General features: G+C 35.0%; 10 protein-coding genes and 1 non-coding gene across 11 annotated transcripts; 5 read left to right on the top strand and 6 right to left on the bottom strand. All coding sequences in view use genetic code 12, as the record gives it.

Moving 5' to 3' along the window:
• Nucleotides 1-38: 38 nt before the first annotated feature.
• On the bottom strand, nucleotides 39-2,696 carry ZCF25 (Zcf25p; the record flags this gene model as incomplete). Its single annotated transcript, XM_064905053.1, has 4 exons — nucleotides 39-294; nucleotides 544-1,082; nucleotides 1,119-2,131; nucleotides 2,228-2,696. The coding sequence occupies 4 exons, from the start codon at nucleotides 2,694-2,696 to the stop codon at nucleotides 39-41; spliced, it is 2,277 nt and encodes a 758-aa protein (XP_064762130.1).
• Nucleotides 2,697-2,925: 229 nt separating this feature from the next.
• DFJ63DRAFT_174579 (uncharacterized protein) lies at nucleotides 2,926-4,291 on the bottom strand. Its single transcript, XM_064903737.1, has one exon. The coding sequence runs from the start codon at nucleotides 4,097-4,099 to the stop codon at nucleotides 3,155-3,157; it is 945 nt and encodes a 314-aa protein (XP_064762129.1). The 5' UTR covers nucleotides 4,100-4,291; the 3' UTR covers nucleotides 2,926-3,154.
• On the top strand, nucleotides 4,291-6,051 carry DFJ63DRAFT_174661 (3-oxoacid CoA-transferase). The gene has a single exon (XM_064903746.1). The coding sequence runs from the start codon at nucleotides 4,483-4,485 to the stop codon at nucleotides 5,974-5,976; it is 1,494 nt and encodes a 497-aa protein (XP_064762128.1). The 5' UTR covers nucleotides 4,291-4,482; the 3' UTR covers nucleotides 5,977-6,051.
• Nucleotides 6,052-7,816, bottom strand: DFJ63DRAFT_174581 (thiolase family protein). Its single transcript, XM_064903738.1, has one exon. The coding sequence runs from the start codon at nucleotides 7,324-7,326 to the stop codon at nucleotides 6,127-6,129; it is 1,200 nt and encodes a 399-aa protein (XP_064762127.1). The 5' UTR covers nucleotides 7,327-7,816; the 3' UTR covers nucleotides 6,052-6,126.
• A 490-nt stretch (nucleotides 7,817-8,306) lies between these two features.
• On the top strand, nucleotides 8,307-9,071 carry DFJ63DRAFT_336084 (acetate uptake transporter family protein; the record flags this gene model as incomplete). Its single annotated transcript, XM_064908318.1, has 1 exon — nucleotides 8,307-9,071. One exon carries the CDS (start codon nucleotides 8,307-8,309, stop codon nucleotides 9,069-9,071), a length of 765 nt encoding a protein of 254 aa, XP_064762126.1.
• A 1,067-nt stretch (nucleotides 9,072-10,138) lies between these two features.
• On the top strand, nucleotides 10,139-11,737 carry DFJ63DRAFT_336083 (MFS transporter; the record flags this gene model as incomplete). The annotated part of the gene is made up of 1 exon (XM_064908317.1): nucleotides 10,139-11,737. The coding sequence occupies one exon, from the start codon at nucleotides 10,139-10,141 to the stop codon at nucleotides 11,735-11,737; it is 1,599 nt and encodes a 532-aa protein (XP_064762125.1).
• Nucleotides 11,738-11,769: 32 nt separating this feature from the next.
• DFJ63DRAFT_174584 (uncharacterized protein) lies at nucleotides 11,770-13,395 on the bottom strand. The gene has a single exon (XM_064903739.1). It carries the CDS (start codon nucleotides 13,253-13,255, stop codon nucleotides 11,852-11,854), a length of 1,404 nt encoding a protein of 467 aa, XP_064762124.1. The 5' UTR covers nucleotides 13,256-13,395; the 3' UTR covers nucleotides 11,770-11,851.
• A 139-nt stretch (nucleotides 13,396-13,534) lies between these two features.
• Nucleotides 13,535-14,506, bottom strand: DFJ63DRAFT_336081 (uncharacterized protein; the record flags this gene model as incomplete). The annotated part of the gene is made up of 1 exon (XM_064908316.1): nucleotides 13,535-14,506. One exon carries the CDS (start codon nucleotides 14,504-14,506, stop codon nucleotides 13,535-13,537), a length of 972 nt encoding a protein of 323 aa, XP_064762123.1.
• A 94-nt stretch (nucleotides 14,507-14,600) lies between these two features.
• On the bottom strand, nucleotides 14,601-14,673 carry DFJ63DRAFT_t88. The gene has a single exon. It is a non-coding gene; the product is annotated as a tRNA-Thr (tRNA).
• A 745-nt stretch (nucleotides 14,674-15,418) lies between these two features.
• On the top strand, nucleotides 15,419-16,213 carry DFJ63DRAFT_336080 (uncharacterized protein; the record flags this gene model as incomplete). The annotated part of the gene is made up of 1 exon (XM_064908315.1): nucleotides 15,419-16,213. One exon carries the CDS (start codon nucleotides 15,419-15,421, stop codon nucleotides 16,211-16,213), a length of 795 nt encoding a protein of 264 aa, XP_064762122.1.
• Nucleotides 16,214-16,804: 591 nt separating this feature from the next.
• Nucleotides 16,805-18,031, top strand: DFJ63DRAFT_313903 (uncharacterized protein; the record flags this gene model as incomplete). The annotated part of the gene is made up of 1 exon (XM_064906258.1): nucleotides 16,805-18,031. The coding sequence occupies one exon, from the start codon at nucleotides 16,805-16,807 to the stop codon at nucleotides 18,029-18,031; it is 1,227 nt and encodes a 408-aa protein (XP_064762121.1).
• Nucleotides 18,032-18,171: the final 140 nt, after the last annotated feature.

Raw genomic sequence — 18,171 nt, 5'->3', positions numbered from 1 at the left:
GCGGTTAAGACTTATATTACATATGTATACAAAAAAAACTAAATATTCCCGTCAAATAAGATATCATTTATGCCCACATTGCACATAAACACATCAAGAGACTCGTCAGCATCTGGAGTCTCTACTCTTGTAGCAAAGTTATTATTGTTATTACCTGGAACCCCAATGGTTGATGGAACAAAAAATTGTTGAAAGTTCATGAACGATTTCAAATCTGTGGTCAGATTAAAGTATGGAGTTTGAGGAAGAGATAACATATTGGATCTGTTATTATAGAAATCATTAGTTGCATCACTGACATTTGCATTAGTCATCGGATTTGCATTATTGGCATTATAATCAATATTATGACCGACATTACCACTTGCGATGATATTTGTTAGTTTATTCTTTATTATTGGTGCTGCATTCGCTTGTCCGTTCGGAATTCTTTGGCCTGGACTTATCATATGTTCCTGTTGCAGGCTAGCTGAATCATAAGACGATCTAGAACCTTGGCTAGGAATAGTTATTCTATTTGCATCTTGAGGTGGTGAAAGTGACACCAACATACGTTGAGCATCACCAAAGGCTTCTACCAAAGATCTTTGCATTTTATCCACAATATGATAGAATCTTTTCAGCGTTGCATTTATGAGACCGTAGAACAGTAAAATATCTTTGGCTGCATTCAATACCTCCATTAAATAAGTAATGCTGAATTCGTCTGTAACATCACGACTGCTGTTTCTGTGCAAAATCAGAAGACCAAGAATCAAGGCTGCCATAAAACAACAATTGACTGTAACGTACAGTTCTACTCTTTGAGGATGTTTTTCTTTATACATATGTATGAGTTGGATGGTTAGAACGGATGACTTAACACTTGCTTTGCAAAAATTAACCATGGTAGTTTCATGTTTATTTCTTCGGGATGAATTTGTAGCAAAACCATTTTCTTTGCTGTTCCTCTTAAAAACAATGTACATGAAAAATGGTTTACTCAAAAGCATGATTCCATACAACTGCAGTATATGAAGAAACAAAAGAGCGAAATTATCCAGAGCTATTTCTTGTTGTTGACCCATTTGGCGTTCTCCAAACTCTTGTAATACTTCGGTGCCACCGGTAGGTGTGACTAGGATTCGATCAAGCTGTAACTCTCGTGGAAGATCGATGGACCACAACTTTAATTCAATGGCTAATTTCTCTGCTCTTTCTGGATCAATAATCCCATCTAAATAAAAATCTTGTACAATTTTTCCATTAATTTTACATACTTTTGCGACTTCAATAAGACAATAAGTACTCTTATCATGATTAATTTTACCTTCATACTCAATTAAACCTTCGTTTTCATAATCATCCCAATCATAATCACCTATCAAAAGTGGTCTTCCTAGCAAAATTGATGAAACTCTATCGCAAACATATAAACTTCTCCATAGCTTACGACGATGCATGATGTAATCTTTGTCTCTAAAGGACTCGTTGATAAACTTTCTGTGTAGACCAAGCGCTTGTGCGTTTCTAATAGCATTTCCAAGCATAATCCATGAAGTACTTCTCTTTGAAGTTGATTGATAGTAGAAATATATCAAAAAATAAGCTTCTGAAAGCCAAAGCTTCCCATTATCAACAGTATTTCTCATCAAATTACTCCCACTCTCAAAAAATGTTAGCGAATTGATTTGTGGCGATGCAAGATCGTCGATAAGAAAGCTTTTGGAAGTTTCAGCATAAAGAAGACCTAGCGCTAGCACCAAGTGTAGAAGAATCAATTTTTCTGGACCAGCCCTAATTGGATTTTCGTAGATATAATTAACTATTTGTTCCTTAAAATGTTGCATATTAAACACATACCAGGTGGTATTCACATTAGTCTCAAAAAACTTAACCAATATATTACAATGTTCCCTTTTTGGAAGTTGTACAGGTATGCAGTTATTGATTCTAGCTGGCTCATCAATGATATTAATACCTTGAGGATCTTGAGTGAACTCACATTCTCCAATGGTACTTCGATAAATATTTCTGCATTCGAAAAGGAGAGATAGTGGACTACTTTCACCAATATAACGTAGATTTCCAGCCGAATCAAAAAGAAGACGTGAACTCTTACCTTCGTTATTTGAAAGCTGTGTGGTATTATCTGCTTTTTTATGATCCAGATGCTTACTCAGCTTAGGCGACCTGTGTTGATAATTCTTATTATTTGATGTATGTGATTCCAATGTTTTAGTTGAACGATTCAGCCTGTTTGATTCTCTAGGAGAGTTGAAATCGTTGGTTTCTTCAATTCCAGATGTATCATCATTATTGTTGGATTCATCTGAATCCTGTATATCTTCAGCTTCTTCTAATGGGAACAGTAACAAAGGTTGTAGACTTTGAGGGATACCACTAGTTTTGGTTGGAGAATCATTCATAATGTTGATACTAGAGTTGGACCCGATGGATTCAGACACACTGATATTATCTGATATTGATTGTGATACAGCTTTAGATATACTGTTTGATGGTTGCTGTGACTCATTGGACGTTTTTTGAGTTTTGTTAATGGTTTTGATGGTACGTCTATCAACAAAGGAGAATCGGCATTCGATCTTCTTCTTGGAGCAGAGCTCACAAGGAGATCTACCGCTGCATTTGTATTTTCTTTTCTTACAGTAGTCACAGGCTTTCGTTACCTTCTTCCGTCGGTCTGATGCAACCATATCTTTGGTATCGGATTGAACTATGAGTATGGAACTTTGAGATGGGCCCTTGAGATTGGCTTTTGTGATGGGCTTTTGAGATATCAAACCTTAATAGTGTCTTGTGAAAACACTGAATTGAGAAATTAGACAACGAAAAAAAAATTAAAAATTCACAATGCTAACAACGCGGGGCACAGATTGTTTAGGGAGTAAGTGTTGGGCAGGGAGAAGCTTTTTCTATTGACAAATACCGGGAAAATTGGTCCAGGTTCTCACTAGCTCTTAGGGAAAGAAATATGGGTAGTAATGGATACTCGCTAGCCATAAATTTTAGGCACTTCAGTTTATGATGACAATTATACGACTTTACACTGGTTATTACATTATCTTCTAAGAATATTTCAAAACAAAGGTTTTCATTCATAAATATACTGCGCTATATAACATTCTTACTCAATAAGAAATTTCATAAATGCTTAGGCAATTTGATTTTTTTCAAACTTATCAGTTAATTTCTTTTCAACGTCAGCTTGATGGTCACGAACTTTTTGACGGGTTTTTTGGATTTCTTCTTCCAAGATCAATATAATATCGTAGTCTAATCTATTTACAACACCTTGCTCTTTGTATTCTGGAACATCACCAAGTGGCTTGAAATCAACAATAATATCTTCCTTAACAGCAAAAACAGTATCATCTTTGGTGTGTTTACATTCACGATCGTAAATTTGGGTAATCAAAGAGTGGTAAGTAGGATGGGTTACTCTCCAGTGAATATGACCTGGTCTCATAGGAGATCTGTCCATGAGAGTTAATAAGTCACCAGCTGGACCATCATAAGGGATTGGGTATGCGGTTGGTCTTAATCCAACAAAGGCGTATTTACCTTCGTCATCACTGTAGAAAGTACCTCTTAAGTTATATTCTACTTGATCTGGATCTTGTTGTTCATATAAACCGTTAGGAGCACAGTGCCATACTTCAATTTTAGCACCTTTTAATGGATTACCTTTAGTATCAGTAACTTTACCTATAACCAAAGTCTTTTCACCACCAACATCTTGTTGAATAATAGAACCTCCATATGGGTAAACAGGAGAGTTTTCACGGTAGAATGGACCAATAATAGCAGAAGAAGTGTGATCATGAGAATCAGAAGCGTGGGTAATGTCATCAACTAAAGCTTCTACACCAATAACATCGCAAACCAAAATACCTTCATTTCTAGCAGCATCTGACATTTGACCAATTCTATTGATGAAGTTAACACCCCACATCCATTCGTCAACGGTGATATGATTTTCTCTAGTGAAATCATGAATATGTTGGATTAAAGATCCAAGAACACGATGTGTCTTTGGAGTAGCTTTAGGACCGAAAGAATCCTTGACATAATCGGTAAATTCTTGATCTAAAGGCATGATAAGTGATAGTATAGCTTGTGAGTTTGATATACTAGTGTAATAATGATCAAAATGTTCAAATCAAGCCAATAACCGGACTTCTTTTGCAATATTTATATTCTCTTCTTGATCAACCCCAGACTTCAGATATTAGCACTTTCCCCACTGAGTTAATTAATACAAACCATGCATATATCCGTTCTTTTTTATTTGGGTTTCTACCGGTTTTTCAGGCGCGCTTACTTTAGACACAATTCTGTTGGTTAAGAGAGGTACTGCGAAAAGCATTTTCCATTATTATCCGTTATATTCTAATTATCAAACCACTACTAAAGATATATATATAGTTCCATGGTTACGATGTAAAGAGGAGTAATGATTAAAACGTAAATCAGACCACCATGTTATTAAATAAATCATTAAGTTTGTGGAGAAGCTGTATCAGACACAAGTCAAAAGTCGCAAAGTCTGTGGATGAAGCTTTGGAAGGTGTTAGTGGGAATATCACTTTGTTATCTGGAGGGTTTGGACTCAGTGGTGTACCTGATACTATCATCAATGCCATCAAAGAGAAGCCTGATATCAATAATATAACCGCTGTTTCAAATAATGCTGGTTTAGATGGTAGAGGTTTATCCCAATTGTTGGTGACTGGTCAAATCACAAAAATGATTTCATCATATATCGGGGGAAATAGAACATTTGAAAAGATGTATTTAACTGGTCAAATTGATTTGGAATTGACTCCACAAGGTAATCTTGCTGAAAGAGTACGAGCTGGTGCTGCTGGAATTCCAGCATTTTATACACCTACCGGTGTTGGAACTTGGTTAGAAGAAGGAAAATTGCCAGTTAGATATAATGAAACTGGGGACGAAGTATTGAAATCAAGTACTCCTAGAGAAGTAAGGGAATTCAATGGTAAAAAATACTTATTGGAACCTGCTATTTTTGGAGATGTTGCTATCATTAAAGCATACAAAGCAGATACTCTTGGTAATTGTTGGTTTAGAGGTGCATCAAGAAACTTCAATTCAGCTTTTGGTCGTAATGCCAAATTAACTATTGTGGAGGCTGAACATATTGTTCAACCAGGAGAAATCAAGCCTGAAGATGTTCACTTACCATCACTTTACGTTCACAGAATAGTTCAATCAGTTACCCCTAAGGATATTGAAATTTTCAAATTTTCTGAAGATGAAAGTGCCACAAATGCTGCAGAACCTTCAGAAGCTGAAATTAAACGTGAAAGAATCGTTAGAAGAGCAGCTCAAGAATTCAAAGATGGAGATATTGCTAACTTAGGAATTGGTATTCCAACATTAATTCCAAATTATATTTCTCCTGAAATAGATGTTACATTACAATCTGAAAATGGTATCTTAGGTTTAGGTGCTTACCCTAAACGTGGTGAAGAAGATGCCGATTTAATTAATGCCGGTAAAGAAACTGTCACTCTTAAACCAGGATCTTCATTGTTTGGATCCGAAGAATCATTTGCTATGATTCGTGGAGGTAAAATTGATTTGACTATTTTAGGTGGTTTACAAGTTTCCAACAAAGGGGATCTTGCCAATTGGGGATTACCAGGTAGAGTCAAAGGAATGGGTGGAGCTATGGATCTTGTAAGCAATCCAAAATCTACCAGAGTTGTTGTCATTATGGAACACGTTGATAAAAAGGGTAGATCAAAAATTTTAGAAGAATGTAAGTTTCCTCTTACTGGTCAACGTTGTGTTTCAAGAATCATTACTGATTTAGCTGTGTTTGACATTGTCGATGAAAAACTTATTTTAATCGAATACGATGCTTCCACTACTTTAGAAGAAATTACTGAAAAGACTGAAGCAAAGTTTGAAGTTTCTCCTCAGTTGAAAGCCATCTCATTTGATTAGGTTATATCAGAATTTATTTAGTATTTAGTAATACACAAGTTATGAATTTAATTAATTTCAAGTAGTTTTTACAAAGAGTTTTTCAAATCTTTAAATGCAATTGATAGTAAATTTAATACAGAATATTTATATTACATATACAAATTTGTTCTAATTTTCGTTAACAAATAAACCGGCATAACCTTGACCTGTTGAAGTACACATTGAAATTACACCAAGTTCTTTGTTTTGAGCCTTTAACCCATTAATTAAAGTTGACACAACTCTACCACCAGTTGCACCTAATGGATGACCTAAAGCAATAGCTCCACCGAAAGGATTGACCTTACTATGGTCAAGTCCTAATTTCTCAATACAGTATAATGATTGAGATGCAAAAGCTTCATTCAATTCAAAAATATCAATATCTTTAATTGAAACATTCAATCTAGCTAACAATTGAGGAATAGCTTCAGATGGACCAATACCCATTAGAGCAGAAGGGACACCAGCGACTGAAGAACCTATAAATCTGGCAATTGGTTTAATACCAAATTTTTCAGCGTTGGATCTAGTAGTTAAGATGACGGCCGAAGCTCCATCGGAAATTTGAGAAGAATTACCTGCTGTAGTGGTACCATCTTCAGCAAATACTGGTTTCAAAGTACTTAATTTTTCATAGGTTGAACTAGCTCTAATACCATCATCTTTGTCAATTAATTTATACTGTATTGGTTCTTCGGCCTCGGATATTCTAGCATTTACTGGGATAATTTCTTTGGCAAAATGGCCTGATTCAGACGCCTTAGCAGCTTTTAAATGTGATTCAACCGCAAATTGATCTTGGTCTTGTCTTGAAATACCGTACTTAGTAGCAACATTCTCACTAGTTATACCCATTGGCATTAATACATTTTGAGCTTCATCATTTGCGGACGATTTAAAGGCATCATAAATTCTGGTAGGAATACCTCTGTGAGGAAAGTAATCATGAGTCATTGATTCCACACCGGCAGCTATCACGAATTGATTTTCTTCTGATCTTAATGAACCAGCTTGATAAGTTAAGGCTTGAGCGGATGAAGCACATTGTCTGTTCATAGTGTTCACAGTGGTCTTAATAGGAAAGCCAGCTTTTTTCACAGCTAATGCTGAAGCTTTTTGTCCACCTAAAGTTTGTAAAACAGTTCCGATCAACACATCATCAACCAAGTTTGGATCTATCTTGGACTTTTCCAAAGACCCTTTTAAAACTTCATAGAGTAATTCCTCTGGATAAAGCTTGGATAACCCACCTTTGATTGCTTTGGTAACCGGGGTTCTTAATGCGGATACGATAACTATATCAGATGCAGACTTTTTGAATAACATTTCGTTGGGTACACTTGATCAGCAAAATAACAAGAAAATTATGATTATCTGGTTTGCAACTTCTTTACTATATTTATGTCCCTAACAAAAATAAGCTATACGGAAAAGTAAAAGTCCGGTGTCAATTTACCTTTCATATCAGGACCGAGAAAAATATTTCGAGAACACCAGGTCAATCAGCCTGTCCTATAGAAGAACAGGATACTGTAATGCCTTGTTTATTTACGCGATATTTAATTATCACAATACCATTGTCATTTTGAGTTGGGCATGTTGTTTTCCGCTATTCTGCTGTTTAGTATGTAGAATCGATTGGTAAAATAATTCTAAGGAAAAGAATACGGAAAACATACAAGGGAGTTTAATTACAATCTATTATGATGTTCATCTGCTTTTGGTTTCGTTTGTATATGTAAGGAAATCCTGCTATAAAAAGGCTAAAACCTTTCACTATACTAGTAATCGTAGACACTTAGAACTCTGTTTGGCTGTGATTTGTTTTTCCGTCCTTTTAGAAGTGCGGATACTTAAACTGCTGCAAAAAAAAAAAGCAATGTAAGAAAAGATCTAATGCTAATTCTATTGTAAATCTAAACACTAAATAGCTCATGAGATCAAAATATTAATAGGCTTGCGGAGAGATTAATCGATTATTATGGAGTGCGTATAGTTCTTATTTTAACGTTATCTTAGACGCGGGTTGCGGGGTGAATGAAATTAACGTTAATTTGCTTCTATAAACAAGCATACTTCCGTATTTTTTCTTCTTCGTAAATTAGAGTTTAGTGACTTTGGACCTTAATTTGAAATCCGCTATTGCAAAATATCTCAATTGTAGCCGTCTGAAATTATTGTGCTCAATGTTTTCGAGATCATCGCTTATTTGAGTATAATATAAATATATTGAGAAATCTAATTTAATTATAATTACGATACAATTTCGATATCATGTGGATTTTTTAGGCCGGTACTTGAAAATCATGTCATATTCTATCTCATCTGAAACAGAATCGATTCAATCTTGTAAACCAGTTCGTTATGCTGGAGACTCTAGAGAATATGTTGTCATAGGAAATCATAAATATTTGCGAAATGAATTAATGGAAGCTTTTGGTGGTACATTAAATCCAGGGTTATCTCCACCACCAGTTCATAAATTTGGTAATGCATCAGCTTTAGGGTTAGGAGCTTTTTCGTTGACAGCTTTTACTCTTGGATTATACTCTCTTAATACCAGACATATTCAAATTCCTGATTTGATTTTGTCTTTACTTTTCATGTATGGTGGTACTTGTCTTTTTCTTGCTGGTGTATGGGAATTGGTTATTGGAAATACTTTTGCTGCAACAGCATTTGCTAGTTTGGGACCTTTCTTTATGGGTTATGGAGCAACATTAATTCCTTCTTTTGGTATTCTGGCTGCTTACGCAGATGAGCCAGAACAATTGGCTCAAGCTCTTGGGTTTTACTTTCTTGGTTGGGGAATATTTGTATTCATGCTATTGTTATGCACATTGAAATCTACTGTCATGTTCATTTTAACAATTCTCACCACAGACATTGCATTCTTTTTGTTAGCTATTGCTCAGATGACTGGTTCACCTACTGTTGGTAGAGCCGGTGGTATATTTGTTATAATAACTGCTCTCTGCGGTTGGTATAATATGTTTGAGGGTATGGCCAATTCGACCAACAGTTATATTGTTCCACCACCAATGCCATTACCTGTCTTTGGAAAACGTTAATTATTCAATTCTGACATTTACAAATATTAAGAATTTGAGGAACTTCTTTTTATTTGCATGATGTACAGTCATCGGTCATAGTTGATACTTTATGCTGAGTTGACAAATAACATGTATTTTATAAGTAAGTCATTTATGACTCTATTGTCAATATTCACTGATTAGGCTGTTATTTGCTAACTTTTCAGGTAATAGTATATAGGACCTTAGACATTGACGTCTTAATAATATTTATCTTTTTTTAACTTTTTTTAACTTTTTACATTTTTACTTTATATTTAACTTTTCAATTTCTGGGGGGATCATCACTATTGTTTTATTTAATTATCTTTTCTTTTATAAATGAATTTACCATTACTATTCAATCATGCTTGTTTTGTAGACTCTGTATTATATTAAGTCTTCTAAATATTGCTCTTAGATGTCATAAAAGTTTAAAATTACTAGGGTAACAGACTGCGTAAATAGATGCGAAACCTTCCATTCGATCTTGAAAGTAAATTAAGAATCATCGAAGTATAAACTAAAGCGTAAATAGGCACTATCGTCTAACAATAACATATTGCTGGCTTTATCCGTTTTTTGAATCTGTGCTATTTAGATTATTAATTCTTTTGGTCGCCGAGTTATCAGAAGCAATAACGGATATATGCGTGTTGCCCTTAGTGTTATGTCAAAAACAGCGGGGGTCCGGCTTTGCTCCAAGTTGTACCCCATAATTTTTAATTAGCTTTCATTATGTATTTAAAAATATCCACCTTTATGTTATTCAATTCAGACAAAGATATTACTGCGGACTTTACTGTGGACTTTCAAAATATCTTAATTATTTCGGAACCTTTTTTAACATTGGCAACGGAACGAGAAATCTAGTACAAATAAAATGCAACAATTTTAGTATAAACTTCAAAGAAACATTTATAATACTCATTTTATGACTAGATCAAAAGCTATTAAGCCTCACAACTTCAATTATGTATAAATTTAGATTAATTTCCTAGCTTATCTCTTTGACTGCAAGGAAACGAAGTCTTACAAAACCGTTTAGAAACTGCTATAACTTAAGTATGTTATCAACATTAAGGATCGAAAATTCACCAAACGCTGATTACATAAATAAATTGGATATAGAAAAACTCTCCAAAGAAGATGACACTCAGCTTGAACCAGTGATTACAGAGGTTTGTTCTCTCGACTCTGATTCTCCATCGCCAAGTAGCACCGAGATTTCATTATTTCGTGAAATACTCTTTGTTTCCCTTATGTGCATGTCACAATTGCTTACACAAGCTGGAACAGCTCAACCTATGATTACATCAAATGAAATATCCCAGACATTCAACGTGGAGGGAATTCCTGGGGAAATATCTTGGTTTTCTTCATTGTATTCACTTACAGTTGGAACATTTATATTAATCTCTGGTAGATTAGGGGATATGTACGGTTACAAAAAATTGTTCATTATAGGATATGTATGGTTTGGTATATTTTCTTTAATTACAGGTTTTACAGGATTTACTTCTTCAAGTATTTTCTTTGACACCATGAGAGCACTTCAAGGTATTGGGCCTGCTATTATGATGCCTAATACTCAAGCCCTCTTGGGTGCTTACTATCCTCCAAGTTTAAAAAAGGATATCTGTTTAAGTTTATTTGGGGCTGTTGCTCCTTCAGGTTCCGTAATTGGTGCTTTATTGAGTGGAATGTTTGCACAACTTGTATGGTGGCCATGGTCATTCTGGCTTTTCGGAATTGTTAGTATTGTTGTCGCATTACTGTCGTTCTTTATTATACCTACCAATATAGGGTGGAAATCGGGAGGTTCATTTGATTTTTATGGTGCTATATGTGGTGTTTCTGGTTTGGTCTTATTCAACTTCAGCTGGAATGAAGGTCCTGTAGTGGGTTGGGATAAGACTTATGTTTATGTGTTATTGATTTGTGGAGTACTATGTATGGTAGCATTTTACCTTGTTGAGAAAAGGGTAAAAGATCCTTTGGTCTCTCCAGAAGTCTTAAAGGGAGATACTGGAAGTGTGCTAGGATGTATTGCTGCTGGATGGTCATGTTTCGGGATCTGGTTATTTTATACTTTCAGATGGGCACTTATAGTGGATGGGGACACGCCCGTTGTAGCCGCTGTTCAGAATGTTCCCAGTATCTTTGTGGGCTTTATAGCTGCTATATCCACAGCATATATGTTGCAAAGGATACCTTCTTCAATAATTTTACTTATATCAATGTTTTTCTTTCTAACTGGAATCATACTTATGGGTACAAGACCAGTCGGGCAAACTTATTGGTCACAAAAGTTCTTAAGTAATATGATTCAATCTATTGGAATGGATATGTCCTTCCCGGCGGGTTGTATCATTTTGAGTTCAGCCCTTCCAGAATCTCAACAGGGAATTGCAGGTTCGTTGGTGTCAACAGTTGTTAACTATTCTATATCAATTGGACTTGGGCTAGCGGGAACTGTTGAATATTACGTAACCAAGAATATGGAGCCAAGTTTGGAAACCACCATTCGTGGTATGAGGGTAGCTTTCTACATGGGTATGGGATTAGCCGGATTGGGAGTGGTTGTCGCTACGGCTTTCGTTTTATCGCAACTCATAAGTCAAAGGAAGAATAGAATGATATCCGAAGTACGTAAAGGTAGCTAAGAATTTCTCCTCTACTTGATCTGATTTTAATTCAAAAATTCGTACTTTTTTTTGTTATCTATTTATGTATATATATATATATATATTTAATACATAACTAAACAGGATCATTACTTATCTCCATCCTCCAAACTGTTGTTGATTAGCAGATGGTGGAGCTTGAGGTTGCCCGTATCCATTGAATTGACCAACTGGTGCCTGTTGACCTGGTACTTGACCTCCAAACCCTGTAAATTGAGTACTGACTCCAAATTGTTGAGGTTGGCCATATTGAGGTTGGCCTTGTGTTGGTTGACCATATTGATAAAATGCTTGATTTGGAGCCTGTCCGTAGCCCACTGCGGGTTGTTGGAGTTGTTGTTGTTGTTGGGCTTGTTGTTGAGTTTGCTGCTGTTGGATACCACCAGGCTGGACCGGTTCAGCTACATTAGTAGTGAATTGGTTCGGTTGACTATACAAGGATAAAATTTGATTTTTACTTGTTTGTTGAGCCATCAATTGTGGATTCAGTTGTAATAAAATTTGTTGTTGATGTTGAGGATTTGTTGGATCAAGATATTGTTGACCATTTGCATCGATATAACTAACTTGACCTGTAACTGGATCAGTATATTGATATATTTGTGGTGCTCCACCAGCAGAAGCAGATGGTTGAATGGAACCACTAGCCCCAGCTGCAGTATTCCACCAATCATTGGCTGGTGTGGTAGAGTTGGCAGAACTTGGAACTGCTGAACCATTGGTACTATTACCACCAGTTCCTGGTCTTCTTGGTAATTGAGGTGGGTTACTATCATCCGTATCTGGGATACCATTTGGATGTAGTTTACCATCTTGATCTAAGATATCTAAAGCAACATCAATACTTCCATTACTTAATAATAAGCTTTCCACAATAGTTTCACGATTTTCATAACCAAAACTCATAATTTTTGAAGCTTGATTATTATATTGATTTGATTCAAGATTGGTTAATTTTCTATGACTTAAACGAGGAATAGCATTTGAATTTGATCTTGATCTATTGCTTGCACTACTTCTTCTTCTACTACCACTATTACTACCAACTTCATTTAAATTGTCATCACTATATCTACTAGATCTATCATCATAATCATTATTTTCAATATTATCATCTCTAAATTTACCTAAAATATATTTTTCTCGAATATATTGTTCAGCTGATGAAACATCATTATCAGCATCATAAGGAAATGGAATCCTTTTTGAATTCCATTTACGTTTTGATTTCTTATTACCAATTCTTTTTAAATTATCAATTTGTTCTTGTGACCAAGTATCTAAGGTTAGTGATTTAACATTACTTAATTGTTTAGGAGCTAAAATCCTCTTATGTATCGAACTACACCTTCCACAAAGTAGTATACCAAGATTGACACTGGCCCAAGTAGGATATAATGTTCCACATTCTCCACATTTATTATCATTACCTCGAGCATTAATAATATCAATCAATTGCTTTTCAATATCCTTTTGCTTTTTCCTTAATGACGACATAGTTTCTTATTTTGTGCCTTTCCTTATTCTTCTGTATTGATATGTATGATACTTTGCAACTATCACTACCAAGAATTATGTAAACTTTTTCAAATGAATGCAATTGGTTTCGGATAGTTTGGCATATTCTTCGGTCGTTAAGCATACATTTTTTCTGGTTAAAATTTAGACTTTTTTTGGCAGGTGGGCGTAAAGGGGGAATGTGTATATAGCGCGTGTGGGAACGACCTATATTAATAATTTATTATCTATACAGTGATTGTATCTATTTAGTTAAAGCTATATGTTAAATTTGAAAGGTGTAACTTCCTTGGTTGATGATATTTGCATGAGTAAGACTTCATTGACATTGACTTCGATATCTTCAATATCAATCGTGATTTCACTCAATTGTAGATTTAATTGTTTTATTATTTCATCATTGATTACAACATTTGAATTGGTTGGTTCTCCGATTTGGAAACTGATATGAGGGATAGAATCATCTAATCCATTGTCTAGAGTTTTGATTTTCGAAATGTTTTCATTATATTGACCTTTGATCAATTCTTCAACCTTTGAATTTAATGAATGTAAGAATTGTTTACTATTGAAATGATCTACATTTATAGGAGATCCAATGAATAGTTTATTCGATGTATGACTTAAGAATATGGTTAGTTTGGGCTGGAATCGTAAATTTATATAATGATTATGCTGTGTGGATGGTGTTTTCTTTGCAAGTAATGTACTTAAAGTATTCTGATTTGATTGTTCTTGTTCATTAATTCCAATCAATCGAGAATCAATCTCCACTCTATTAATGACATTTTTTAAATCTTGTTTGAATTGTTCAATTCGATATGGATCCAAATTAAAGTTACTTAAAACACTGATATGATATTTCATGAATTGTGGATAAATGTTTGTACTTTGAAATTTGAAATTATCCTTTAATAAAGGCATTTGTTTAATCAATTTTAGACTTTCTTTATTCAAGCGAGTTATACTACTTAAATGTGGCCTCCATGGCACATATATGAAACACCCTGTTTTATTCATTTGATGACTTGAAAAACTTTGCAGATATGGGATGAATGTAGAGATCAAATTATTATGATCTTCGATTTCAACTTCTTCTTCTTCTTCTTCTTCTTCTTCTTCTTCTTCCTCTAGTTCTTCAGAAACCTTTAAATGGTGTTGGGTTTGATCTGGTGATTCTTCTTCGTCGTCGTCAGATGTATCACTAGAATACTGCTTTATGAATTCCATATAGATGGTCAAGTAAAATATTGACTAACTCTTACTTCAAAGCTCTTTTTAGTTCATTAAAAAAATATTGATATTAAAAATGCAAAAAAAATGATGCCTTCAGCCAGATTCGAACTGACGATCTCCTCATTACTAGTGAGGTGCCTTACCAACTTGGCCATAAAGGCGAATTTTTTTCAGAAAAATTTTTCCGGTTTAAGATAAACAGTTCTTGGCACATGTTAAAAAATCACGTGAAATTGATTTTTGTTAGTAAAATTTTAAAGCCCACTTTTTGTATATTTTGCGCTTTTTCTATAAAAATATAATCATATGAAGAATCAAAAGATAGTTTTCAAAGTCATCGTAGCAGTAATACTAAGAACTACTATCATTTAAGAAAGAGAGTAGTAAGGCTCAAAAAACAGTAGAGTGGCTGAGAAAGATATTTGAATGATGTTGCAGTAGTTGATTATGATTCCGTTATCATCGGCTCGTAGATAACATTCTCCATCGGCTCGAGATCAATGTAAGTCATAAACACCTAGCTAGTGTGATAGTTTGTCATGACTGATAATGGCTTAATATCACAGGTTAATCATTAACACCTTTAATCACTCCTCCCTACGCCCACATGTAATTACACTCAATCACATTGATTCAATTTCAGTCATTTGTTTTTTACGAACTTTAAGCCGCAGCAAAAATGACTTTTCTTTTTTTGATGATTTATCAACCACAAAACTTTAACTTTCGCAGTTTACTACGTTGACGGTTTATAGTTCAAAAGTTTATTCGTATTTGAAGTGTACCTCAAATAATGATATAAATATCATAATTAATTATGGAATTATTTTCTTGTCAATTATAAGAAAAAGTATTCAATTCAAGCTTTGACACATCCTGCTTTAATTACTTTTTAATTGTCAAGGAATGAAATATTTCTCATCCTTTGTTTTATTATCGTGTATTTTTTACATTAATTTTTCATCATCACTTGTTGTTTCTACTGAATTAGATAAATTTTCCAAAGAGATTTCCACAAATGATCACCATACCGAGAAATTAAGTATCTTTGAATTTAATACTGGTATTATTGATGTTGTTGAAAGAAAAGTCGATGAAGTGTATGCCGAATTAGTTCGTAGAAGAGGAAGTTCAGGAGGTTCTCATGGAAGTTCAGGTAGTTCTAGTTCTCATGGAAGTTCAGGTGGATCAAGTATTGGATCAAGTTCAGGTTCAAGTTCAGGAACGAAAGGTGGCTCTAGTTCTGGTGGTTCTACTTCAGGTTCTACTTCAGGAACCAAAGGAGGGTCTGGTTCAAGCTCAGGATCAAACTCGGGTCAAGCTCCTCCAGCATACTCTCCAAATGACCCTAACCCTCCACCAGCCTATTCTCCATCTTCAGGATCTGGATCTACTTCTGGTTCGAGTGGTTCAAGCGGGTCAAGTGGTTCAAATTCTGGTTCTAACTCTGGTTCCAATTCAGGTTCTGGAACAACAAATTCAGGATCAGGTGTTGGTAGTATTATAGGTGGTGCTGCTGTTGGTGCTGCCATTGGTGCTGGAGCAGCATCAGGAAGTAGCGGTCTGCATTCAGGAAGTACTAGTCTGAATAGTACAACTTCGAATAGTACAACCTCTAAAGTTGGTGCAGCAGCTAATCTTCAACTCAATCATGGTGTTGCCTTGGTTTCTGCTATTGCCATTTATATGGCTGTTTTTTAAAATGTTTACGAATTGTATATTTAGTTAGTTTAATATATTCATAAAAATCTAGAGTTTTTTAAACATTTCTCAACTAATGATTGTGGTTGACTAACTAAAAATTTGATCTATTTTTTTAAGCCTTGTCCGCAAGTGAAGAATTTTGCGCTTACACAATCTTCAGCTTAAAGAAAGATGAAGTACTTTTACTAATGAATCTCTATATTCAAGACTTAAGAAGTCAAGTATAATGGGGAAACTAAAAAAAATTCCGCTTGAATTTGGTCCAATGATTGATTAGTGGTATTGGAATTATACTTTCCCCAATTGAACATTTAACTAATTATATTAGTTAACCTGACAATTTGAAATACCCGCCAATTACCTTCACGCCGCACGTAAGTACTTACTTACACCTTAAAACTTTTCAGTCAAGTAAACTTTGGTCTGCTTTAAAATTAAAATTTCTCAACATAAATTTTGCAATTGCAGTTATTTTATCAGTGTACCCTTAGATAATTATATAAATACCATCTTAATTATTATCTTCATTTATACATTTTTTTCATTCAATCAAGACACAAATTACTGAAAGTCCTGTTAGTTTATTCAATGAAATATTTGTCAGCCTTTACTTTATTGTGCTGTATTTTTTACATCAATTTTTCTTCATCACTTGTTGTTTCCACCGAATTACAAAGAATCCCAACTGATTTTAACAATGAATATTATATCCAAGCTATAAAGTTAGCTAAAGATAATAATAATTCTGTTCAAGTTAAAAAGAGAAATGATGAAGTGAAGATTTCTAATTTAGCCGCCAGAGGCTGGTTTAGTAGTGGTGGTAGTTCTAGTGGAGGTTCATCAAGTGGTTCCAGTAGCAGTGGATCAAGTGGTTCCAGTAGCTACGGATCTAGTTCAGGTTCAAGTTCAAGTTCGGGAGGTAGTTCTGGCTCTGGCTGGGGGTCAAGTGGTTCAAGTGGCTCCAGTAATTCCGGCTCAAGTTCAAAAGGTAGTTCAGGTTCTGGTTGGGGGTCAAGTGGGTCAAGTGGTTCAAGTGGCTCAAGTGGTTCAAGTGGGTCAAGTTCAAAAGGTAGTTCTGGTTCTGGTTGGGGATCAAGTGGATCAAGTGGATCAAGTGGATCTTCTAGCTCAAAGGGTGGCTCAAGTTCAAGTTCTGGAGGATCTAGTTCTAAGGGAGGCCTGAGCTCAAGTTCTAGAGGATCTAGTTCAAAAGGTGGATCAAGTGGATTAAGCTCAGGCTCAAGTTCAAGTTCAAAGGGTGGTAGTGATTTACCTCCAGCATATTCTCCAAAAGATCCTAGTCCACCACCAGCATATTCTCCATCTTCTGGATCAGGTTCAAGTGGATCAAGCTCTGGTTCTAGTCCAAATTCCAAACCAAAAGGTTCAAGTGGATCAAGCTCTGGTTCTAGTTCAAATTCCAAACCAAAAGGTCCAAATGGTTCCAGTTCAAGACCAAAAGGTTCAAACGGATCAAACTCTGGATCAAATTATAGATCAAATTCTGGAAATTCTGGGTCAAATTCTGGCTGGGGTGGATATGATTCGGATGATGATTATCGCTACCATAGCAGTCCAAGAAATAGACATGGTGGAACTGGAGGAGCACTTGCTGGTGGAGTTATTGGGGGAGCTATAGGATCAGGATTAGGATCAGGAGGTAATACCCATCATACAGGTAATAACCTTCATGCAGGTAATACCAACTACACGATGCTGAATTCAACTTCTACCAGTGACGCTACAAGTTTATTAAAGTTCAACTCAGGAGTTGCAATAATTTCTGCCATTTCCCTCTGCATAGCTATTTTTTAAAAAAAGTTTATGACAGTTTTCTAAACGGTTTTGAAAACTACATTTTTTAGTTTAATATATATTCTTACTAGTTACGTCAGCGTTTTGTAAAACCTTCCTTAAAAACGAAAAACACTTCATTTTGGAAATATTAGATATTC

The sequence above is a fragment of the Scheffersomyces coipomensis genome (genome assembly GCF_036884675.1).
Source record: "Scheffersomyces coipomensis strain NRRL Y-17651 chromosome Unknown DFJ63scaffold_4, whole genome shotgun sequence".
In the NCBI taxonomy this organism is placed as follows: domain Eukaryota; kingdom Fungi; phylum Ascomycota; class Pichiomycetes; order Serinales; family Debaryomycetaceae; genus Scheffersomyces; species Scheffersomyces coipomensis.
Note: the sequence above shows the minus strand (reverse complement) of the source record. Positions and strands in the feature narration are given on the sequence as shown.